Here is a 25141-nt window from a genome sequence, read left to right as displayed (position 1 = left end):
TAATGAAGTATGTCCAGCCTGTTTTAAGACACAAAATTGACTTTTCTTTATACTTACTTTATTGACAGCAAAAGCAGTAATGATGTCAGATTCTTTATGAATAATTCTTGCTTTGCCTCCTGGATATCCCATTTCTGCTTCTACCTGGACTCAGAAAATAAAAACCACATTTCTGTAAATACCAGATTTTGTGCAACTTATAGTTCATATTGGAAGCATAATGACCAAAATCTGATTATTGCATAAATGTCTCAATAGCAAACATAATATGGTATATGCCTGGAAATACTAAAATGTTTGAAATTTTAACTGGATTGTCATATGGGAGGATTCTACAAATTCTCATCTTAATCACACTTCTGCATTCCATTATCTTCTTTGAAATGCTGGAGGAGGATATGGACTGTACATGTGCATCAGGAAGTTGATAAAACACCATCAGGCACTTCAACATGTTAAAACTCAATTTTTATTAATGAAGAATCACAAGAGATCGATAAGGGTATCATGAATATTTGATGATATAACTTCTTTGTGTTTCAGCGTTAATGTAGATGAGATTGGTAAATTTAATGCACATGAAAGATCCAGTGCACAGGAGTAATCTGAAATTCCTGTCTTATTTCACCTACCCACACCCATAAAGCTGTGCAAATCTGCTGGTCTGTCTCACACTTTTTCACATTTCAAAAAAACAAAGAGGAGCAACTGACAGCAAAGACTGAAGTTTGGAACAAAGCGTCCCCCCATCTACCACAGAATTTCATTCTCTTTTGACTGAGCTGCATTGAATTCTGAAAGCAGAAATCACTTAACAAGGTATCTTAGCTATTTGTCAGGGTATTGCAAGAGTTCAAAAGAGGATCCTATGGTAGCACAGATAAACTTCTGTGGGAACAAAACCATCATCATTACAATGAAATTAAAGTGCTAGATGATATCAATGAGGACAAACTACAGTGGAGCACCCACAGCTGGACACATCTCGAAGAATGACAAGTATCAGAGAGGTAGCTGTGTTAATCTGTGTCTTCGAGAACAAGAAGATGCATGAGTGGGGGGGTGGGGGTTTCCCAGAGGGGCATTTGAAGAGTGGGGTCCCAGCACAAGGAATGGCCAGAGACGACAAGGTCCACTTAGCAAGGTGGAAATGGCCCATCACCAGGAGCATGCAACAGAAGAGGAAATACAAGTCAGATTAGACAGGGGGATGCCCTCCCTTTTACTGGGACCCACTCTTTGAATACCCGTCTGGAAACCCCCACCCCACTCATGCATCTGATGATGTGGGTCTTGGCCCACGAAAGCTTATGCTCCAAAATATCTGTTAGTTTATAAGGTGCCACAGGACTTCTTGTTCTCAAAAATTAGGACTGTATCACAAACTTGCATCTGGTAAGTGTTTCAAAATAGAACAAGTGCAAGATTCCAGAACTGCTGTTTTCTGGCTTTCTGTATCAGCTTGTGGAATCAGATTGCCAGTCTCAATGGCCTGAAGGCCTCATTCAGCATCACAACTCCACTATGCTAGTCCCTGTTTAAACTAATGAAGAGATGTGCTGTGGAATCCATGCACTGTTCCAAGGAGATGTAGCAACTTTCCTTCTTTTATTCTCAGAAATCCTAAAAACTTTCAAGAGAGTATTTTATTGTTTTAATGAGCTGGTTATTCCACAGGCTGTGCTCTTCTTTGTTTCTCTTCTACCTCACTATTACTACGTCTGTTTCCATGCTACCGTGGAAGATTGACCCGCTCAGGGCTGATCTTCCCTGGTTTGTTTTGCACATGCACAAAATGGTGCTTTCTAGAGTCAATGCTGACCTCGGAATTTCTTTGAGTGGTGAGGATTAAGGATGGCGAATGGAAAAAATGGTCCCATTGACCTTCTGCAAGGAAAGCTCTAGCAGTCAACTGCTGATAAGTTGATTTTAGCTATGCAATTGGTATAGCTAAAATTGCGCATCAGCCATCAATTGCTATGTCTTGCATAGACCCAATATTAAGCTTAGGACCTTTTTTTTTTAAATTACACACTACAGTTAAAAAGTCTGCCTTTTCCTTTCTTAAGAATATACTTGCATATATATAACATATACTATGTTACTTTAAATATCTGAACATTACATTTCACAAAAGTACCATTAAGACAAAGGATGTCACCTTAAGTTTGGTTATCTAGCAGCAATCATCTTTTAAGTAAAGATGAAATAACTTTATGAAAAAAACCAAGTCCATTATTCATCTGTTACTCAAACATACAAAACAGAAGGATCTGTTTTTTGTTCTTCTAATCATGAATTTAAAAGCATGATGATGGGGTTGGTTCAGTGATCTAGTGATAAACACATTGCACTGGTATACTGCAGTGGAGATTAGAATCTAAACCCCAGTTGCTGAGTCATGCAGAAGCTGGCTAACGATTTGGCAGAAGGTATGCTTTATGCTGTTATACCAGGGTACATTCCACTGGCTCATTTGGGTGATACATAAACCTTTTTCCATAGATCCATATATTTCTAAGGTGAGGTAAAACCGTTAGGATCATCTAACAGAACTTTCCGCACGAAACAGGCCACAAATGTCTCTGAATGAAGCCCAAATTTCTGCATTGAGTGACAATGCAGCATTTAAGTATAGCCACTCAATTCTCATTCACACAATATGGTGCCCCAGCAAGATCCCAATGCTATGAAAAGGGCAGAGATTCTATTGTAAAATCCTTAGTCCTAAGTAAGGAAGGAGAGACCCTATGCAGCATGCAGTTTTGCTTTTAAGGGTGAAACAATACAGCCTGCCTTTAAGTGACCATGTCTTGTAAGATTCCCGAATCTTTCGGCATGTTATGTTATGGTAAACATGTTAGAGAAGAATTGTGCGAGGTTGGGAATCTTTTGTAAAATGCTGCCTGTTTGTGAAATTACTAAAAACAGGCATTTTTAATGACTGGAGACAAAATTAAATTTTATTGCTAATTATCTGAAATTAAGTATCAGTTGAATGGAATGTTTCTCTATCAACCCAGGGTTAGTAAAATGGGGGGCACGATGCTTTGTACAGAGGGCGCAGCATGACTGGCTGCTGGGTCTCACGCTCATCCATCTCATTAAAAATGTTCAAATAAGTTACTGTTTTTATGTATTTGTATGCACATTTATATGCCCATTAATAATCGTTTTTACATTCTACATCCAGTAAACCCTTGAAATGCACGATTTCGAGTTGCGCTTAACTCACATTAACGTGAGTTAACGCAACTCAAAATCTGGCTCCCCTCATCCCTGGCTCAACCCCCTCGCAGCCCGGTTCAATCCCCGCCGCCCTGGTTCAAACCCCGCGCAGCCTGGCTCGCCCTGCCGCAGCTCAGCTGTTGGCTCCCCTCCCACCTCTGCATAGTTATGGCTCAATGCCCCTCTTTGGCTCAACTCCACCTGCTCAGCCCCTGCCCCACCCCCCCCGAAGCCCTAACCCACTGCCGGGCTTAACCCTTCCCAACTGCCCTCCCTGAAACCCTGGGACTTACCTGTCAAAAGGAGCTCTAGTGCTCCTGCTTCTTCCCCAGATGCAGAATGGGTGTTCTGCCAGGGAAAAAAGCTGCCCCGACTTACGCAAAATTTGAGTTATGCGAGGATGCATGGGAACGCAACCCTCACGTAACTTGAGGGACTATGGTACTTTTTTTCTTCACACATGCTCAAAGGGTTTTTTTCATATGAACATAACTGAAATTTCCATCTGTTTGCATTACATTAGACGGATTGGGGGGCCCTCCTGACTGCAGGGATGAAAAGTGGGGCCCAATGTAGAAAGTATGCTCACCCCTGCTATAAATAATCAAAAATGTACAATTGACAAGCCACACACTCACATTGTGAAATATTATAGTGATTAAATGCAAAAACTGAGTTAACATACTGTTTCATGATGGACTGAGGCACAAAACAACATATTGTTCTGCTTTTATGGGAGAATACACTAACGCGATACTTGACTGTTTCACATGGCTGTTTGGTCATCTGCTTTTAAAGTGCTTACAGTTTAAAATTCCATACAAGTGCAATATATTAGCATAGAATTAGTATTTAGAAAACTATTTCGTATACTAATTTTGTGATGTAAGGCCAGGGAAAACATTTTAGAATCTTTTGATTTGCAGACTTACATTTTATACAGTATTACTGATTTTGCTACAGGACTTCTTGGAAAGTTAAGCTTTCCACACTGCACACAATTGTGAACAGGTCAACAATGGTGAATATGACTTTCATGAATGAAGACCATAGGTGTTTCCTAGTGAAAGAATGTCTAATTTCACTTGAAAGTTATCGTCGTGTACCTTATTGAAGATTGCCTCCTCCATCATGGTATTTTTGATGGTTTCACTGTGGTCCTCTAATGACTTCACCAAGAAAGAACAATCATGACAAAGAGTAAGATGAGATGTAACATGCAAAGTACTGAGGAAATCCTTATTTCTATGGTAGTCTTTCCAACATAGAACAAAATTAACACTCCACAATGAATTGTACCAGTACATAAAATATTTTGTTAAGCATTTACAGTCTAATTCTCAAGGTTTCTTCCTGAACTCAACATTTGCTGCAAAAATGATTTTGAAGGTAATACTCTATCAGAGTATCAGCATTTCATCTATTTTAGATGAGGTTGAACCTCTCTAGTCTGGCACCTTTGGGATCTGACTAGTGCCAAACAAGAGAATTTGTCAAAGCACAGGAGATAATATTGTCTAGCAGCATTACCAAACACTTCCACTGCTTACAGGGCACTTAGAAGACATTTAGAGGTAAATTACAGCTAAACAACAGCACAGAACACTGAGGACAAGGAATGGTGACTATAAACAAACTTTATAGGACCACAGGAAACTTGGCCACGCCCATGATATGTAGACATCCTGCTAACTAAAATAATTGCAGACCATCAATATTGCTACCCCAAAGAGGGCTGCACTAGAAAGGTTCAACCTGTAGCCAACTTTATGTGTAATGTTACAACTTACCAAGATGTTGAATGTACTAACAATGACAGAAGAAAATCCCACAGTAAAACTAAAGAAGTCATTTTAAAGTAAGAGCATGACTAGCAGTTCTGAACCAGTGATACTGCTTCACAAGCCCCTAAGGTACACATCAAGTGCAGCCTAACATCAGAGCTGAATTAATTAAGAATTTCTGTCAGGAATTAGATGTTTGTACAGAAGGGAAGAGGAGTGGTTTTCAATTTTTTCTTCCACCTTCCTCCATTCCTGCACTGCCATTATCCTCCTCGCAGCTGAGGAGAACAGGTAGGGCTTCCTCAGAAATGTGACAACACTGCACCATATATTCATCATTGTGGATAATTCAAAAATGACTTTGTTTCAGCTTATCAGGAAGAAACAAACTTGTAGTTGAAGTCTGGATTTACCATGCTGAATTAAAATGATTTTATACCAATCCAAATATTTAAATCAAGGAAAGCCCTGGCCTGCAGCTTGCCTGGATCCGGACACCGAGGCTCAGGACTCTCCTCCCCAGCATGCAGCCTGCCCATGGCAAAGTGGGGAGCAGAGTCTTGTGGGCTGGATCAGACAAGCCAGGGTCAGATCCTGCACCCTTCCTTCCATTCAATCCCCAGCCACCTCCTATGCTGAATCTCTCCTTTTTTGTTTTCCAGTCTGCAGTCACATCAGTAAGACATTATTTTTTTGTTCTCACTTGTGTCACATCTCCCACAACTTATCTGTCTATGGTCAGGGCCCCTGAGCCCTGATTTAAATACTGCTAAAATCCTGTAAATGAATGGACTATTCTTGTTCATATACTGTTTAAATAACATGTGTGTATTTATCTTTTATGACTACTGAAGAATGCAATCACTCCACATTTTGTGCAAATCTATGCATTCTAAACCACCTGTTCCCCTGACAATTGTCTTGATTGTCCTGCAGGTATTCTGTTGCTCTGATGAAACCCTCCTGTCTGATTCTGAGAGTCAGTAATACTTCTCTGACACTAGTCACTCCTGGAACCATTGCCTCATGTCAGTGTCTGACACAATATACACTCCAGAGATGATTCAGCCCAAATGGAGCCAGAATGAAGCAGGAGCAGATTAAAAAACCTGAGGATAAGTATAAGCAACCTAAAAAAGCCACCTTTCAGCAACATGGGATTAGTTTTTAAAGCTCTGCTGCTTTTACATTCTTGGAAAGAGAACTAAAAGGAAAATCAGGAAAGATTATAGAAAGAATGAGAAGAAAAGAAGAGGAGCAAAACCAGCACATTAAACAAAATGCCCTGAAGTATAACAAATGGTAACTTTAAGCAGAGAACAGGGTATTAATCTTTTAAGTATAGACGGTATTAAAATACAGTTAATTCCGGGGATAGCTCTTTTTAAACCAATACAAATATTTCCTGTAGTAGTATGCTGCTCTGAGTTGTAGCGGCTTATGCCTAGCATGCAGGCTAAGATTGAGAGAAAAATCTCATGTAATCCCTGTTACAATGTTGCCATGTTCAAGTAAAACCCTCAAATGAACCTATTGTCAACAATTACCATTTACTCATAGCAGGGCTGCACTGTGGTCATGCATCCACAGCAGATAAATGATAAATTTTTGGGGTCAGGGCTATGTAGCAAATAGCAAGTGCTATCAACAGTAAGACAATAGGGTGAGTAGGGAGAAGCAAGGAGCAATGACAGAGCATCAAATGATAAAAAGGAGAAAGCTACAGCTTTGAAAAAACTTGTTAAGAGCGTGTGGCCTAGAAAACCACACTGTGGACAGAGAACCTTATTCAGATACCATCACTGGCACAGTTCCTGGGTGCTGAGTTTGTTTTTCATAATTATAAGGCAAGGAGGTAAGATTCAAGGGGCAATTACAGAGACAAACTCAATTTAAAGATGACTGATTAGGTTGATCTTTTGGGTGTGTTATCTATTTAATGAACGGTTTTGAGGTAGCACCTATTACCACCTAAGGCTAAAATCTCCAGCAAGACTTTTCATACAGTTTCAAAAGCAGCCATTTATTTATTTATTTATTTTTTGAGTGGGACTGTGGCAGGGTACCAGGGTAAAACCCAAAATGCAGCAAACATTTTCAATCCCCAAGATTTGGAACAGCCTACAGGCAGCAAACCTGTTATCCTCACAAGGCAAGTAAGCCAGCTTTCACCTTTTACCGTAAATCAAGAGTCTTAATTAGCATAACTTTATATACTTGGTTTACTACACAGACCTCATTAAGGCATCTTCGCTTCGTAAATATATTTCTGATAAAGGTTTCCTGGACTACTTCTTGTTTAACTAGATACTGCCAAAGCCTCTTCACAGACAGTGCAGCATGGCTGTTAGATCTATAGGAAAAAGTTAAAGTATGTATGTATTTATGCTGGTAATCACAAGAGACCCAAATTATTATTAGCATACAACTCATACCCAGTAAAATACTATAAAGGAAATGTTCAGGTTTTGATAAATTGAAAATATAAAAATCCAAAGTTGAGTCAACCCCTGACTCCCTGCATCAAGAAGCAAAGTACAAATAGACGAAGAGGTTAGAACTTTCCCAGTTAACAGAGTGCCCAAGATTGCAGTATAAGTATTCAATATTCAAATTTTAATATATTCAATTCTGAGACCTCTGAAAACACATAACCACAGTTACACTACAACCTCAGATTAACAGATTACATTTTGAAATTTCCTTAATGCAAGGTTGGACAAATCAGTCATTAGCTTACTCTGATCCAGCCCATGGAGAGACTCAGCGCTTCCTCTTCCAGCAGAGAAAGTCAGTGCTTGTGCTCCAGTCCTACAGCAAGCCTCTGAGTCTCAACCTCTTTTATGGGGCTGGAGTGAGAGTGGAGCCCCATGCTGAGTGTGAGATGAAGGGTTTTGCTGAGGGGAAGGGAGTGTTTTTGAACTGGTTTCTCACTGGAGGCCAGGTCAGTGAGATAGTTCTGTTTTGTTTTTTGCTTCTCGCTTGTGTGAAAGCCCTCAACTAACTTTTCTGGGGAATAGTAGCCCCGACTGGGGGAAAAAGAAAAAAAAAGTATGTTCCCCACCCCTGCCTTAATGCTTTGAGTTCCTTGCCCTTACAGGGGAAGGAAGTTTAAATTATTGACCAATATGCTAAGAAGCAGAAAAACACAGATAATAACAAACACTGAAGGTGAACAAGTAGCTGTACTGGGATAATGAAACATAGGAATTACTCATTATGACTGTGGCTTAGAACTTTTTTACTTAAAACACACAAGAAACTGAAGCTATGTTTACCCTTAAACATTATACGGCAAAACCTCAACAAATGTTTTATATATAAAATTCAACCTTTAATAACATCAGTGATACCAGAAACCAGAAAGTGGTTTCCCTGTTCGTACCTGAGGATCATCTAGAAAACTGACAAACTAAAGTGCAACATTAACAGCAGACCAGACAAACCTGAGCTCCCCCTTCTCTTGAAATGGAAAGCTTGTCATTCATAAAGCCCTTTTCTCCCAACAGTGTGTCAAGACTGTGTTTAAAAAAACTGAATGGTAATGAATCTTCTTGTCACTGCTGAATATGCTGTAATCAACCCAACTTTAGAAATCTTTGGGAAAGGTGGCTATGTTTCAAATAATAAAGACGTGACCAGCAGAACTATATAGAGACCCTCAAAAGGGTGGGGAAAATAGAAGTATGTGTGAATCACTCCAAGTACTTTTCAAAAAAATGAAGAAAACTAGACAACTAAGATTACAGTTTTTAGGAAATACCAGTTTACTTTGGAAACAAGTGCACTTAACTGCTGGCTCTGGAGCTCATGCAGATACCATTGTGAAGAAAGGAACATATGGTTACAGACTTTTTTTAAAATTGGATATCAACACCACAAATGTAAGTTACAAATCACTTGCTGGTACCACAATGTTTTTGGTTGCATGATGCAATATTATGAGTCAATAGCCAATGTCGGGAAGAAAGTTATTGACATGGATTCTTGTGTAATAAGTTGGAGGTGCAGGAACTTTTTTTTAATGACAGTATTATTTTAGATATAGCCCTGTTCTTCCTGATCACCTCAATGCTTCCTTAGAAGGCAGAGCAGTGACTTTCCTCAAATGATATTTTCAGCTATTGAGATTAATAAGGCTTGAATAGTAAACTGACTTTTAGTATTGGGCTTTGAGAACTTCAAAAATTTCATTGCTTTCTCCATAGCTGAGAATCTTTTTTTATTTCAGGCCAAAGTTTCAGAAGCCTATACATGCATACTAAATTGCACACACTTGAGCATAAACTTATAACCAAGAACAAATCAAGTATGGTACACACACATATGCCAGGCATGCACCTACCTAGACATGTGCACTAACTCTACGGTACTTGCACATGCAAGCATGCATTATTGAAGTTATGACCCTTCACTTGCCTTTCCAAGGAAAATTTATTAAAATGTTTGGAAGATATACATTAACAGTTTTTTTTTTTTTTTTTTTTTTTAAAAAGACATACTCACTTGAAAGGAGTATTTGTAGGTTCAAGCAAAGCTTTGTGGCGAAGCAGAGCAGGACCTGCAGATAATGTATCCTCAGAAGTATGAGCAGAAATTAAATTCTGAGGTGGACCACCATGTATCTCAAGCCGCCGGAGAAGAACTTGCTCCCACAGCTGCAATGTCTTCAGAATGGCATGGCACAGTGGGGAGCTAACTGGAAGCTCTAAAAAAAAAAGACCAAACAAAATAAAGTATTTTATATTTGCTATAATCTTGATGGAAATCACTTCAACATCAAGGGCTTGTCTATACTTGCTCCCAACTGCAAAGGAGGCATGTTAATCAGGGCGATGGAATATTACTAATAAAGTGCTGTGGTGACTATGCAGCACTTCATTAGGCTAATTCTCTCCCACTTCAACTTCGAAGTGTCAAACTTCGAAGTACCAGCATGCATGTAACACGGGCACTTCGAAGTCCCTTTACTCCTCAAAGCTTTTGACGCTTTAAAGCTGCCGCGGGGGAGAATTAGCCCAATGAATTCACTGCAGCATTTTATCAGTAATTTCCCGTCATCCTGATTAACATGTCCCCTTCGAAGTTGGGGGCAAGTGTAGACCCAGCTCCAGTGTTTCAAATCCTTTAGCATACATCTATTATCCATATGCATGCATTTCAAATTTAAGTTATGGACAAGTGATGTGGATGTAAGGAGATGTACTGCTTTTTACTGGCACAAGAGCTAGATATAAGAAAAGTGCCCTAACATCTTGGCCAGTGTAAGGAAAGTAGCAGCGATGTACTTGCAGCTACAAAAAGGAAGTACGCGGAAGGAAATTAACTAACTTGGGGTAGTGAAAAACCATTTACAGACAGCTAATGATAACCTTCTGAAGTAAGAGAAACAAATCCCTGATAGAAACGAGAACCAAAATACATAGGTACTAATACTTTATGGAGGAAAAAAGAAAACAACTTAGTTTTCAAAGTATACCGATGTTGCCACAGTAAAGTATTATGATAAATAAGCCCAAAATTACCAAAGAAGTTATTTATACAACATTCTGCTGAATACAGATTAAGCCAAAAGGCTTAGTTTGATTGTGCAATTAAATTACTGAATTCATTGTCAGATTATTAAATAAGGGAAAACATCTCCATCACTACACCATTACCTGAAAGATCATGCCCAGCCAAGGGGTAGAAATTCTTCAGCCTATGAAGCACCAACTGAACCATAGCCAATCGCATGAGTGACCAACTAACAACAAGAAAATACTCATGAGTCATTGACTGGCCTCTGACAACGTTAAAGTCTCGCTTCAAAATAAAAGTTTAACATTTCTACTATAGGAATATTTTTAGATTTTATTAACCAAAATATTATCAACAGCTAATAACCTGTGAATATATTTAAAACTTTAAGGATAACTTATGTACTAAAACAACTATTATACATTAATAAGACGACATTAAATATCACACTCTTGTGTTACTTACAACAAATAAAGATAACGTATTCTTCGGAAATATATGCATTTCTTGAATGGCTGTCATATTATCACTCTCACTTCTAGGCTATGTCTACACTAGCCAAAAACTTCGAAAGGGCCATGCAAATGGCCCTTTCGAAGTTTACTAATGAAGTGTTGTAATACATATTCAGCGCCTCATTAGCATGCGGGCGGCCGCGGCACTTCACAATTGACGCGGCTTGCTGCTGCACGGCTCATCCAGACGGGGCTCCTTTTCAAAAGGACCCCACTACTTCCAACTCCCCTTATTCCCCATAGAATACGGGGACTTCGAAGTAGCCGGGGTCCTTCCGAAAAGGAGCCCCGTCTGGATGAGCCGCGTCAATTGTGAAGTGCTGCAGCCGCCCGCATGCTAATGAGGCACTGAATATGTATTTCAGCGCTTCATTAGTAAACTTTGAAATGGCCATTTCGAAGTTTTTGGCTAGTGTAGACACAGCCCTAGAGAAATTTACCAGAAATACACTGTCAAGAGTGGTAGAACAAGTCTTAGATTCTAAGCAATTCATACCTGTAAGAATTTGAATTAGAGTGCTCCTGAAGGTGTAAATCTGATGCAAAAGCATCATCCTCATCATCACTTCCCTGACTCTCCTCTGAATCATATTCCACTCTACTTTGTGAGGATGGAAGAAAAGGCTAAAAAGAAAAGAAAGTAATTTTAGCTCAGCAAAACTATAGGTGCCAAAACTTTTTTGAATGTTAAAATTTAGTATTTAAAATAAATTATAAATAATTTCAACCTTGAAGAAAATAAAGTATTTTTTTTACAACCTCACACTTCAGCACAATTGGCTTTAGAACTAGCAAAGTTACTCTCTTTACATATTTTACATTTTCAAAAGCTTGATTATTTTTACTACTTGTGTTACAGTGATACCTAAAAGTACCAGTCAAGATCAGGGTGCCAGTACTAGTATCAGACAAAGACAAGAAGAGAATTTCTGCTCCAAAGATCTTGCAATCTGATTTAGCACTCAACATTACAAGTGAGGGTAACAAGCCAATAGGAGAAAAGGCATGTGGCAGAGGTGGCAGAAAAGAAGGTACATGAGAAGAGCAGCAACAACATTACCCTGTTATTAAAACTAGATGCACTACACACAAAAATTGATAGTTTTAAATCAACAGAAGCTATTTGACAGAAATATCAACTACTCCCAGCCATCTCTTGCATTAGATATCATTAGCAGGTTGATTTCCTGCATACATAACACAGGTGAGTTCTGAGAACAGATTTGTAGAAAAGCTAGCGGCCTTACAACTATTCCATGAATTATTACATTCAGAAGCAGTACCATGGTAGACGGCACTGAAGTTTCTGGAATAAAATCATATCTCATGGAGTGGGTGGATGTAGTAAAAGGTAAATGCACGTTAAGGATAGTCATAGTCATGAAGGGTCTGGAAGGTGTGACAAGAAGATCAAATTCCATAAAGCAGATTAAAAAGCAGAGGAGTCTTCCAGAGAATGGTTGAAGTGATCAGATTGAAAAGCCAAGAGTCTGACTGAGATCACTAATGCTCAGACCTCAGTGATTCAGGAGCCAATTTAATGACCCACATACCCAAAATACCTACAGTGGCATGAACTGTACAACTGATTAATAACAGCATTCTGACTGGTTAATAATTAAAATCACAGAGTCTTCTCACATCATATGAAGAGCCACAGGAGAGACACTGAAGTTTCACTTGTGGCTCCAAATCGTCAATCAAGTATCATAGATTTAGGCAGCTCTGAATGGCCTAGAAAGGGATGGTGAGTGTGCCAGTGAAGCGCAGGTTACAGTAAACAAAACTGAAAATGAAGAGGAAAAAGGTTTTTGCTGTACGGAGAGGTGAAGGATCTCATTTTAAGAACCACAGTAGAGGAAGAGACATCATCAGCTCAGGATACATTTGAAACAGGTAACTATTATTCCAGTCTTTGTGACAAGAAAACAATAGCATAATGGAGTACACAAGAAGTCTGCCAGAACAGGATTAGAATTCAAAACTTTCTAACTTCCTTCTCCAGTTCTTTCCCCCAGATAACACTGCCTTTCAGGCATATATGTCCTTGATTAGGAGGATTTGACAGAAATTTTTACTATTTTCTATGTAGAGAGAAAATGAGGGTTCTTACAACTACATTGAATTCAATTCCCATGGTTAGTGTGATAGTGCAACACATTCTTAACATGAGCCTTCCTGAGAAGGCCATCTAAGTACAGTGTGTCCATCTACTGGAGATATATTGATTTTGGCAATTTCTGAATTGAACACAGCAGAGTTCAAATCAAGCAGTTCAATCTAATTTCTATTAAGCACATAAGCATCTTTGCTTAATCTTTTAAACAGAAGCTAAGCCTCTATTTTTTTCCTGAAAATAATTAAAAACCACTCACCTGCACCTGCAATCAAAATGAGCAACATTTTAGAATGTTACACTATGCTTCATGAAGTCAAATTAATTGAATCTATTTCGCAAGCAAGAGTTTTCCAGTAAGCTACAATCAATATTGTTTTAAGAATAATTGGGATGTTACAAACAAGAAGATAAAACTTGCGTTATAAACAAACTTAAAATACAAATGGGTTAAATTTCTAATCAAAGTATTGCTAATACAAGTAAGAGCAAATGAGTTTTGTAATTGTAAGTTACCTTTGCTATGAAATAGTCCCAGATACTAAGCTCAGGAGGGATAAACTTTTCCCTATAAGATGGAGATTCTTGCTCTTCCAAACATGGAGACTGTGCACTTTCTTTCGATGAGATTTTTGATGACAGTGTAAAGATTCTCTGTTGCTTCTGACCATCATCTACAGAGGAGGAAGAAGCTAAAAAGGAAAAAAAATAAAATGAAGAGATGAATATTCACGGTGAAAGGATAAAACACATTTCATTTATCTATTTCCAAGATTGTCTTTTACCCTCTCCTGGAAAAGGATTTCCTTTTATTTAATGTATTCCAACAGTATTTGAAACAAAGCTCTTAATTTTTCATATAGAATTCTGGGTTACAAAGGAAAACCACTAGTCTAAAAATCTTTAAAAAAATCTCCAAGCACTTAAATCCTTCAGTTAAAGCTACTAGTTACTAGGTTAATATTTTTAAATTTCATGACCAGACATCATCAAAATCTACATATGCAAGCTGACAGTATTACAGCATCAGAATTTTTCTCATACTTGGGTTTAATCATGCAACTTTAATGCTGCATTAAACACTTATGAGGGCATATTCACAATTGTGTAACTAATAAGCACTAGTCAGCAGACATATAAGCTACACAGGCATCAGCTGAACAAACAGCTTATTTTTATTGGCTACTGGTTTTAGCCTCAATAGATGTTTGGAGGAAGAGGAGAGAGGCTAACTGAGCAAAATATCATTCAAAACTCACAATGGTGCTCAAATAATTGGGTGGTGAAATGCTTTACAAGCTAAACTAATGAATGCTTTACTCAGCATCTGCTACAAGCAGAAACAGCCTTCATGTGCAACCTACAATAACTACTTTTGAATCTGGCATATTCTGTCAGCACATTTCTACAACAGAGTAGTGAGGCTAAACAGAAACATATTTCCACTTACCAGTGCTATTTAGAATACACTTACCTTCATTAAGGATGCAAATATATATGCTGTAGTGCAATGTCTTTTATATTTTGTTATTTAAAGATTATCAGCCAATTTGAAAAGCATGCACATGCATCATTAAATGGCATTTTAGCCTCAGCTCAAAAAAAAAAAAAAAATGAATCTTACTCCAATGTTTAAATGAAGAAGTAGAATAAGAAACAAGTATAAATTCCTAAGTTTTAACAGGGTGTTTCAAAAACTAGCTATATTATCAGTTGCTATTTCTGACCAGTGGCTGTATTTTCCTCACTCATTTTCTAGCATTTTGTCAGCTACCCCTTGGTCACTCATACAATATTTAGAGAGTTGACTTTAGAATGACTCAACTAAACATTGCTGGCTTGAGATGTACTATATTTGTATTTTCTCAATCAATCCTTTGAAAATATTTTGGGTTTGATTTCGTAAGTGTATTTTTTAAAAAATTCTGTATTGGGGTAGGCTATGAAAGCTTCTCTCCCCCCAGTAGAAGTTGATCCAATAATAGACATTACATCACCCATCTTTTGTCTCTTTATTACGTATTACTTAGAATGATAATTCATTAATTACCTTTAACAGTAAGTCAAATTTAAAGGTACACAAACCTCTACAAGAATCAAAAGTCAGGTAAACAAAAGGTATAATGGAGATTGTGGTTTTGATCTTAATTTTATTTACTCGGAATCTGAGAAATTGCATCTTCATTACCATTAAATTAAATGTATAAACACTGAGAGACAAGTTAGCAAATGATATTTTAAGAGTGAAAAACAAAAATTTTAAAAAGCAGGCAAATTGAAAACAGGAAGCAGATTTAAAAACAGTCTGTGAACCCACATGTCCTACTTTTAGGTAAAATGCAACACTGAGTATCATGAACTGATACAAGGACTGTTCCAGTTTTGCAACATGTCACTTTGCAAGCACCCTTCCTAAAAGGCTCTCAGTTTAAGATAAAACAACATGATAGTGTCCAAAAGTCTCAATTTGCAGAAAGTTGAGCTAAACTCAGTAGGTATTTGAATCTGGGTGCACACAACACAATGTCGGCACCAGAACAAATTGAACAATACACTTCCCTTTTCCACTTACTATTCCAAAAAAGTTAATATTGTTTTCCAAGAAATAAAACATATGTCAATTTACAACATTTACTCTGAGCAACTTACTAATTTGACTAAAATAATGTCAAGCAGCACTATGCACTACTTAGATGCTTAATTTTGAAAGGCTTAACAATGAACTTTAAAATCTAAGGCCTGCGATGGAACTTGAAAGCATTTTAACAAATAGCCTTCCTGTGTTTCTCAATGTTTTAAAACAATGTTGAGGGTGGCGGGTTCATATTGCCATGAATATTCTGCCCCAAGTAAAAAAATAAAATTAAAAAAATAAAAAAATTTTAAAAAAAGCATCAAAATACTTTTGTCTGGTTGAACACAGCCTTCAAAAACTACTAATTCTGGAGGGGGGAAAAAAGGACTTTGCTTTTATCTTGTAAATTTAACAAAAAGGGAAATCTGGACCACTATTTTTCCTTTTTTCTGGTTCAAATAGTTCTATTCACTACCTTCCATTAAATAATCTCCTGCAGCATTTTCTTTTCTTGCTAGAGGCTGCTTTTTGATCAGAAACTCCACGCCCTCAGATCAATCAACATTATAAAATTGAACAGCATCACCTCTTTGGGACCCTTAGATTGCACATTTTCTTTTTGCAAAAGAAAAAGTAAAATGAAAATCCTCCTTTCCTCTCTACCCTGGTTTCCCTTTGGCATCTGGACGATGCCTGGAAACATTTCACAGGCACGTAGGAATAACTGACACAGGACTTTAGAAGACATTGTTTGGTATATATTAATATCAGTCCCACAGAAACACACACATTTTCAGTTTGCTATCCAGAAGACAACCCATCTGCCTACGGAAGAACAAAGCATGACACACATCAGAAGATAGTCTTATGCCTGCAACACATGTAGGTCTTTTGCAAAATATATTTTGCTGAAGGAAGTACATAGCCACTTGACTATGACAGACGACGTCTTTCCCCACACTCTACTCCTCGAAAAGCAGCAAAAGATGGTTAGACTGTCCACACTCCTGGTTTCCATGCATGTAGCGCATAATGGCCCTAATGTCCAAGAATTGATTGAAGGGCTTACAGAAAACACAAGGAAAAATGAAGGGTCTGATCCTTATGAAAAAATTCAAGTTCTCGTCAAGGAGAAAACGAGGAACTACACCCTGTGTTCATCTTATTAAGTAGATCAGTTTTACTAACACTGTTGGGACAATCATCATGTTTCTGCTCTTAATAGTCTATACTTGAGCCAACCATCTCAAACCCACCAAGCTCTGTAATACTACAGACGATTCATGCACTACAGGTTGAACCTCTCTTGTCCAGCACCCTTGGGACTGGACTTATGTTAGAAGAGAGGATTTGCTGGATGACGGAGGTCAATATTTCCAAACACATTACATACATTTCCACTGCTTACTGCACTCTTAGAAGACACTTAGGGATAAATTACAGTTAAATAACAGCACAGAACACTGAGAGCCAGGACTGGTGGCTGTAAGCAAACTTCATGGGACCACATGTAACCCATGACAGGTGGTCGTCCGGCTAACTAAAACCATGCCAGATTACGAATGATGAGATGAGAGAGTTCCAGATTAGAGAGGTTCAACCTGTATTACCTAAGTCCCCCAGTTACTGGCAGGCACTCCTCCCCATTTAGTTTCTATTCTTCTCTTTGTTCTTCCATTCACTTCCCATCCCACCTAACTCTACCAATATGGCTTATCTCAAAAAGATGAAAATTGTTAAAGATTCCAGTATCTGAAGACGTCTACAGGCATTAGAAATTAGGATCTTGAACATTTGAGACTTGTCTTGTAAGCTACAACATGGAAGAGTCGAGAGAGTAAACCACAGGGTTCAATTAACTTATTGAAAATTTTGACACTGATTTTGCTACCACTAGTGCACATGGGGACTTGATTCACACATACGCCATGTGCCTGAAGGGATCGGCAACTCTGGCTTTACAGTATGAACTCATCAAGGAATTGAAACACCACGGGGAGGAGCCTGGTACTCTGAAGTCTTGTGATTGTGGAGGCAAAGATAGCCAAAACAAAGGACGAATACATTTTTCATTTTCCTCAGAGATGGGCAGCAACCGAGGTCCTCACGCGCCTTTCCAACTACCTTTACATTTTCCAAATAAGTTTCTTAAAATATTTTCTGAAAACAATGATTAATTCAAGGTTTTCGATTCAGTGACAAACTGATGGAAACCACATTCTAATAATGTTAAATATATTTTCTGGTTTTGAAGCATGTTACTTGATTTTCTAACATTTTCTAAAGTTTGAGAACTGACGGGAAAAGTAAATTCTGGTCCATAACACTGAAGTGGCTCCTTTTAATCTACAAGATAAAATGGCAAGGTATCTGGGGTCACAGAACTGTCTTTAAGAAGTTTTTAAAATGCTCAATAAAAGAAAGCATTATGAACCAAGCATATTTCAAACTTGGAATTTCACTAGCACTCAGTGTCCAATCCAAATTTTATCATGCTTACCACAAATAGCAATTTTTTTTAATCAATCCTTAGTTTGTGGAGGCAAATTAATTGCAACAATCAATTTAACATTTTTAAAAACATTCTACTTATAATCTGAAGTCCAAAATGCTGAAAATCATTCTCATAAGAGACTTGATTTTTTTGAGAAAAATGTTTGTTTTTTTCCATTTGCAATAATACTATACAGCAAATAAGTGCAGGAAATAAAGGGAAAGTATGGATTTCTAATTGCCATCAAACAAAAGCAAGTATCAAAATTGTTCTACAGAATTTGGATTAAGGAGCTATTATTTTCTATAAATTCTGTGCAATTTACAATCAGAAAACTGAGTGTGAAATTATCTGGGAATCTACTCAAAGAGTCTCCAAATGGTCCTGGGAATTGCATTTTTTCCACCAAGCCTTTACCATGATGAGTAAGGGAATGACTAATACTTTGTAGACACAAAATAACAATACCCCAAGGAGAGAAACATTTAAGGCTGCTCACATGTGTAAACTTACCTAAAATGCATCTCAAAAATATTTGAAAAAACATGTTCCACCTTACTAAACATAATTCCTTTAGTGAAAAGTAATATTCAAAATTGTTAAAGCAGTGCAAGGATCTGGTTTTGCATGCTTGGAGTATAAACTACATCATGAGAATCTGAAGTTTAAACTATTAATCTTGATAAATAAACAAAAAATGTTTAAAGTTTATTTTTAAATATAACTGACATTTAAAACTGCACATTTATTTCCGTCACTAGCTCTGCAATCTTAAGTAACAGTTCGGGGAAAAAAATAAAACCACAAAATCTTTACCCACATTAGCATGTCCCATAAAGACATGTTTTGGGCACAGACAATGTTGAATTCGAGTTACAGGGAAGCTCAGTATCCACATTCGGACAGATGCTCCAAGTTGCACAAACTGAACAAATACCAAAGAAAAATGCATACTCCACATTTCTCAAAAGGACCAAAGGTCTTTCTGGAAAGTCTGATTTTTTACAAACTCTATAGGACACATAGGAGCCATATGATGCTCTAAGTATGAAGATAAGTGATGCTCATATGGACATGATCTAACATTAAAGAATGACTGCCTGCATTACTGCAATTCTCCTGATGAGATAAGAAAATGTCTTTTGACATTCTTGACTTGTGGGAAGGAAATATTGATAAGGTTCTGAAAAAGAATACCTGCAGGAAAAAAAACCAAATATTTACATGCGTAGGTGTTTTTTTCCCCCAATACTAAAAACATCTAGTGCCTAAGATTTCACTCACAGATTGAAATTAACATAAAATGTAAAAGTGAAGTTGGGGGAGGGGAAGATTCTAGATATACTACTGGGCAATACATCTGAAAGTTACCAAACAGTCCATAAAGAAAGCTGACTAGGAGTCAGTGGTGACAGGATAAAGTAGCCTGACTAATCTGTCACTGGATGGTGGAGAGATCAGATGCCAGAGACAGCTAGAATTCACCACTCAAGATATTGCTTCCCCCCTTTTGGCTTTCTCCAATGTTTTAGGAATTCTCAGGGTTACTTACCAACCCAGCCTCACCTGTGTACAACTGTATTTGAGCACGTACAGTCAACTGTTTCATATAGAGCTATACCCATCTCACAGAACTGGAAGGGACCTTGACACGTCATTGAGTCCAATCACCATCCCTAACATAGCCCCCCCTCAAGGACTGAAATCACAATCCTGGGTTTGGCAGGCCAATGCTCAAACCATTGAGCTACCCCTCTCCCCAGAAACCCCAGGATCAGGAGGTTGCAGGATATTCAAATATTCTGAACAACAGAGAGGTGTACCTAGCAATGTGTAACACTAAAGAAAAACAAGATTAGATTTTTAAGAAACAAACAAATATCTGTAGAGTATTTTATTTACAAACAAAGCAGCATTGTACACTGTAAACTTATACTGTATTTGCTCTATTTACTTTCACTATACTGTACTTATGAAAAATGTAACTAAAATTTACTTATAGTTAAAATGCTGGTTATTTGAGAGATCCTTATAATAGAATGCTGGACATGAAAGAGTTTACAGCAGTACTTCAGTCATCTCTAAAAAATTTTTAGAACTTGCTTTTTTTTTTTTTTAGAACAAGAACAATCTCTGAATTTTTTGGTTTTGTAATTTACAAGAGTCAGGGATATCAAATTTGTTGAAGTGAAAATAGTTAGCCTTAATATGCTTTCTCCAAAATTTTAGTCACTGGAATTAAAAATGCCTTTCCCTCCAAGTGCTACACTTTTAGCCTCATGAATTCTATAATAAAACTACTAGTTTTCTGAAATCACTAGACAACCACCTTGCACAGTTTAAAAAAAAAAAAAAAAGGTCAGAAGATGCAAGCCTCTAATTTTATCATCTTTCATAACATCTTCGTGCCTCAAAGAAAAGCAAAATTAAAAAGACCAAATTTTCACTTCCTTTCAGTCAGCTTTCAAGTAATGAACAAAAAAGGTAACAACTGATGTACCTCAAAATATAAATACCCTATTAACTGGAATCTTTTTGGCAAGTTCTGAGTAAAGCCTAACAACTCACGTACGTCAAGTTATAGTTCCATTTTATAAAGGGTAAAACTGTCAAACAAGTCCAACATCTTAGCCAGTGCTACAGAGAAAGTTGTCAGATGGAGAACTAGAATGCCAAACTCTGATCACAAAACTCCTGATCCCAATCATCCTATTAAATATCTTCTAAATTTACATTTTGTATGCATTTCACCAGATTTAATCTGAAATTGAAATTTTTAGATTTCCACAGCTTCCATTTGTATTACCTCAAAGTGGATATTAATTTTGCATTAATAAGTCACTAAAATATGTCCAATAACATTTATATAAATCTCTTTTTATCAAGGCATTTACATGATCATCATGTTTAAAATTAGCCAAAGCTTTATATGGATTAAACAACAAATTGGACTAAAGGAAAATGTATTAATACAACAAATCATGCTGGATCTCAACACAAATTTAGAATTCATTTGTATGTGATAGTCATTGTTTGCTATTCTAGAAGATTTGCTACGGTTATTAAAATATTTTAAGTATGCCAAAAAGTGACAAGCTGCCACTTTTAGTGTCTTGGATGAACACTTAGAAATCCACACTCATAACCCATATACACCCTTTGATGCATAAGAAGCTGCCTCCATAAACAAAGATTTGAAACATTTCTGATAATTCCAAACCATGGTCTGAGCAATTGGCTATTTTTATATTTAAAATTAGTTTAAATTAAAGCGCAGAAAAAATGCTACAAGTGTCAGGGTTTGTTGTTTTTTTTTTTTTGTGCAATCCAATTGCAGATGAAACTAAAGATATGCTGCTCAGTTTTTTTAAATTCAAGTTCCTGGCTTGGGATCAGAAATTTTTCTTCACTGATTTTATTTCTACATATGCAACCTGTTTTAGAGATCTAAATACTAGAGCTAATATCTTGCCTGCATGTTTGGTAGGACTATCAGTACTGATGGCAGCAAGGGATTTGGAAAACCCCACACATTCCATGGAGAACACTACTACCTGGTGTGGGCTAGGCACAGAGAAGTGCCTACCTGCCAAAGAGAGAAAACATACACTGTACTTGCAGTAAAGGAACATGTACGTGGCTACTTCGTCAGGACACAGTCAAAAGCAAAGCTCTTGCAAGAGCCATTTTAATATTCTGTTTCACACACTAGCATAACTGAAAAGCAGCAGTATAAAAGACTAACTCAATTTATTTTTGTATGATTAAAAATTCACAACACTGCATCTATTACTAATCATTCCCTTCTTACATTCTTTTCCACAAGAGGACTGTTCCACTAAGTGTTAGAGCAATTTACTGTATTGAGTTTGATTTGTATACATTGCTTTGAATATGAACTAGAGAAAGGTACACGATCAATTTCTACTCCATGCACAATCTTTTGTGTGGTAATCAAGAAGTGTGTTTCCAAATATTGTTTTTAAACTAAAAGTTCAAGGTAAATAAAAAAAAAAGCATAAGCTAACCAGATTTTGTTTTCTGTTGCATCTGTCCTCTGCTTGGAATATGAGCTCCTCCACCAAAGACAGCAGACCACATTTTGTCATTAAAAGGATGGGCCATAATCCTATACAATTCACTGCTGGAATGCGTTGCTAGACCATGAATGAAGAGACTAAGATAGACTGCTGTTAAAATTTCACAAAGTAAAACTGTGAGGCCTGGCTGGGCTTCCTCACCAGCGGAATTCAAAAGACGAACAAGAGCTGTTATTCCTAAAATATAAAAACAGAGGTACACATTATCATGAATATAATTGAAGATGCATGCTATAATCACATGTATGAATCCCGTTACTTATTTGGAGGACAAAAAGATATTAAAGAATCGTAAGAGTTATATTACAAGAATTTAGAAGGAAATAAAATTTACTTAGCTTTCGCATTTTAGTACAGTTTTATAGATTTGTATATTAAATATGTCATTAATCACTAGTTCTATAATCTACTCAAACAACAAAAAGCTTTGTTAAAATTAATTTACAATATCCAAGTCAAGTTCTCAAAAGTTAGAAAATAATACAATTCAGGTTGCTTGTACAATTTTTATATACCTGTCTTTGTGCAATATGTTTAAAATCTTTAGTTACATGATTGCATAGATTCCCCCACTGACCCCTGCCTCATTCAGTTAACAATTAGCTATTGAATATCTACAGGAAGCTACTAAATTATAACCCCCCAACCCCCACAACCCCAGTCAAAAAAAATCCCCCATCAGCATAAGGAGGACATCCAGTATGGCAAACTTCAGCCCCTAAGACTGAAATCTCACTAAATTATAAGCAGCTGAAAATAGTGTCTTACTGTAGGAACAACTGAGCAGTCTCATCTTCAAGTGAGCCTATCAACTCCACTAAAAGTAAACACATATCCCTACAAACATGCACAATTTTTAGTATAAGAGAGATCTAATTTAATTCACATCTTAATTTCAATGTAGAAGACTGTTTAATGTTAAACACCAGTGACTAGTATGTTATCAGCTGAACAAAAATATCTAACAGTTTCCTAGCAGTTGTTTAAAGCTCAAAATGTTGCTAGAATGCCTGCGAGTAAAAGGATGAACACGAGTAAGGAGGGAAGGGGAGGAGGGGAAATCAATTACTAAGTACCTGGCCACTGAGCTGGAGATGTATTGGGCGTTACAGTTTCATCTAAACTTGTTGTTCTTACAGTGTGTCGGGTAAGCAGCAGGGTTTGGTAAACTGTCCCAGTGAACTGGTTTGCTTGTAATGAACTGTGCAAAAGAAACAGCAAGCTATGTTTACATAAAACATTACAATTCTGTTTACACTTGGCTAATACACAGCCCTCACAATGTGACAGTTATACTGAGCTGTGAGGATAGTGAGCTATTGCAAAGTCTGCTTTTCATAGTTCTTTACCTGTAGCTGGGGCTACCACAAAGGCATTGGTAAATGCAGGCAGAGAGTGATGCTGCTAAAGTATGCATTACATGAATCTGTAAGACAAAATATTTACAGTATAGATTACACTACAAATTGAACATTTATATAGCTAACCTACAGAGCAATCATTCATTAAAATACTTTAATAGGCCAAAGCCACCATGACTGCAGTAAGAATTGCTTGCTTAGTTCTGAATGCAAGTCTGACACTCTGGTCATGTCTCCCTCCATGCCAAACTAGAGAGCAACCAATAATTGTGGTTATGTCTAGCAGCAATTTTTAACATAATACACTGAAAGAGAAATAGGTGACATATTTCTAATAGTTCAGGAAGCAAATATAGCTATTCCATTACAGTTGATTTTATGAATTCAAAATACTGAGTGAAGAACACACAATAAACGAGACAAAGTCCAATCATGAAAACAGACAAGTTTTGAAGGTAATGGGGCGACACTAACAAGCAAGTTATGCATACATGGAAGTTTTTGTAGAACTGAATTCTAAATAAAAACAGCAATAACATTGTATTGTCAAATGCATATTAAACAAGAATAGTTTTAGTTTACAACATTCATGGTACTTCACAATGTAGGTTCTACTAAAGACCTGCCTGTACACATGCAATCAAGTTTTAACAAACACACAGTTTGGAAAGCATATTTCAAGTAAGCATACTGCACAATCAACTAGAAAGAATCAATCAGGCTTGTTTGTATGATGCCTCTTGCCAGCTGCCTCAGGTTGGAGCCTTGAGCAAAGAACTGCAGTGACATTTAGTTTTATTGGACTAATCTTTCCTGCAGCTCTAGGCCATGTCCACACAGCTTATTATAGATTGCATTGCAAGCTGATTTTTGTCACAGCATAATATTTGGTCTCAAAGTTAATAAATGACTGAAGTAAGGGGAGAAAAAAAAAAGGGTTTTCTTTTATTTTATTAACAGAGAGAAAGCTGTGCTAGTCTATATACTAGCAAAAACAAAGAGCAGTCAAGTAGCACTTTTAACAAAATAATTTATTAGGTGAGCTTTCGTGGGACAGACACACTTCAACCATAGCTATACTAAAACAGACTCAATATTTAAGGCATAGAGAGCCAAAAATAGTAATCAAGGTTGACAAATTAGAAAAAAAATGTATCAAGGTGAGCAAATCAGAGAGCAGGGGGGTGGGAGGTCAAGAATTAGATCAAGCCAAGTATGCGAAAGAGCCCCTAGAGTCCCAGAAAACCTGCACCCCAGTTCAAACTATGTGTTAATGTGTTGAATTTAAATATGAAAGAGTTCAGCAGTCTCTCTTTCCAGCCCCCCCACCCCGCTGCTCTCTGATTTGCTCACTTTGATCATTTTTTTTCTGATTTGTCAACCTTGATTACTATTTTTGGTTCTCTATGCCTTAAATATCGAGTCTGTTCTGTTATGGCTATGGTCTG

The 25141-nt window shown here is 37.2% G+C and overlaps 1 protein-coding gene across 7 annotated transcripts in view; it reads right to left on the bottom strand.

The window, feature by feature from the left end:
* The window catches only part of DMXL1 (Dmx like 1), a 155165-nt gene that overhangs the window by 15149 nt on the left and 114875 nt on the right, over positions 1-25141 (bottom strand). For 2 of the 7 annotated variants that reach the window (XM_074994988.1, XM_074994989.1), the window contains exons 26-36: positions 23682-23758; positions 23409-23533; positions 22261-22509; positions 21705-21818; positions 13680-13855; positions 11544-11671; positions 10673-10758; positions 9519-9720; positions 7248-7365; positions 4335-4397; positions 58-144 (exon numbers count right to left, since the gene is read on the bottom strand). In XM_074994988.1, coding sequence (XP_074851089.1) covers positions 58-144; positions 4335-4397; positions 7248-7365; positions 9519-9720; positions 10673-10758; positions 11544-11671; positions 13680-13855; positions 21705-21818; positions 22261-22509; positions 23409-23533; positions 23682-23758 — 1425 coding nt within the window. The remainder of the gene's footprint in view (positions 1-57; positions 145-4334; positions 4398-7247; positions 7366-9518; positions 9721-10672; positions 10759-11543; positions 11672-13679; positions 13856-21704; positions 21819-22260; positions 22510-23408; positions 23534-23681; positions 23759-25141) is intronic. The other 5 variants (XM_074994992.1, XM_074994993.1, XM_074994994.1 and 2 more) reach the window with 3 other exon arrangements.

This window comes from Carettochelys insculpta, chromosome 5 (assembly GCF_033958435.1).
Source record: "Carettochelys insculpta isolate YL-2023 chromosome 5, ASM3395843v1, whole genome shotgun sequence".
In the NCBI taxonomy this organism is placed as follows: Eukaryota; Metazoa; Chordata; order Testudines; family Carettochelyidae; genus Carettochelys; species Carettochelys insculpta.
Note: the sequence above shows the minus strand (reverse complement) of the source record. Positions and strands in the feature narration are given on the sequence as shown.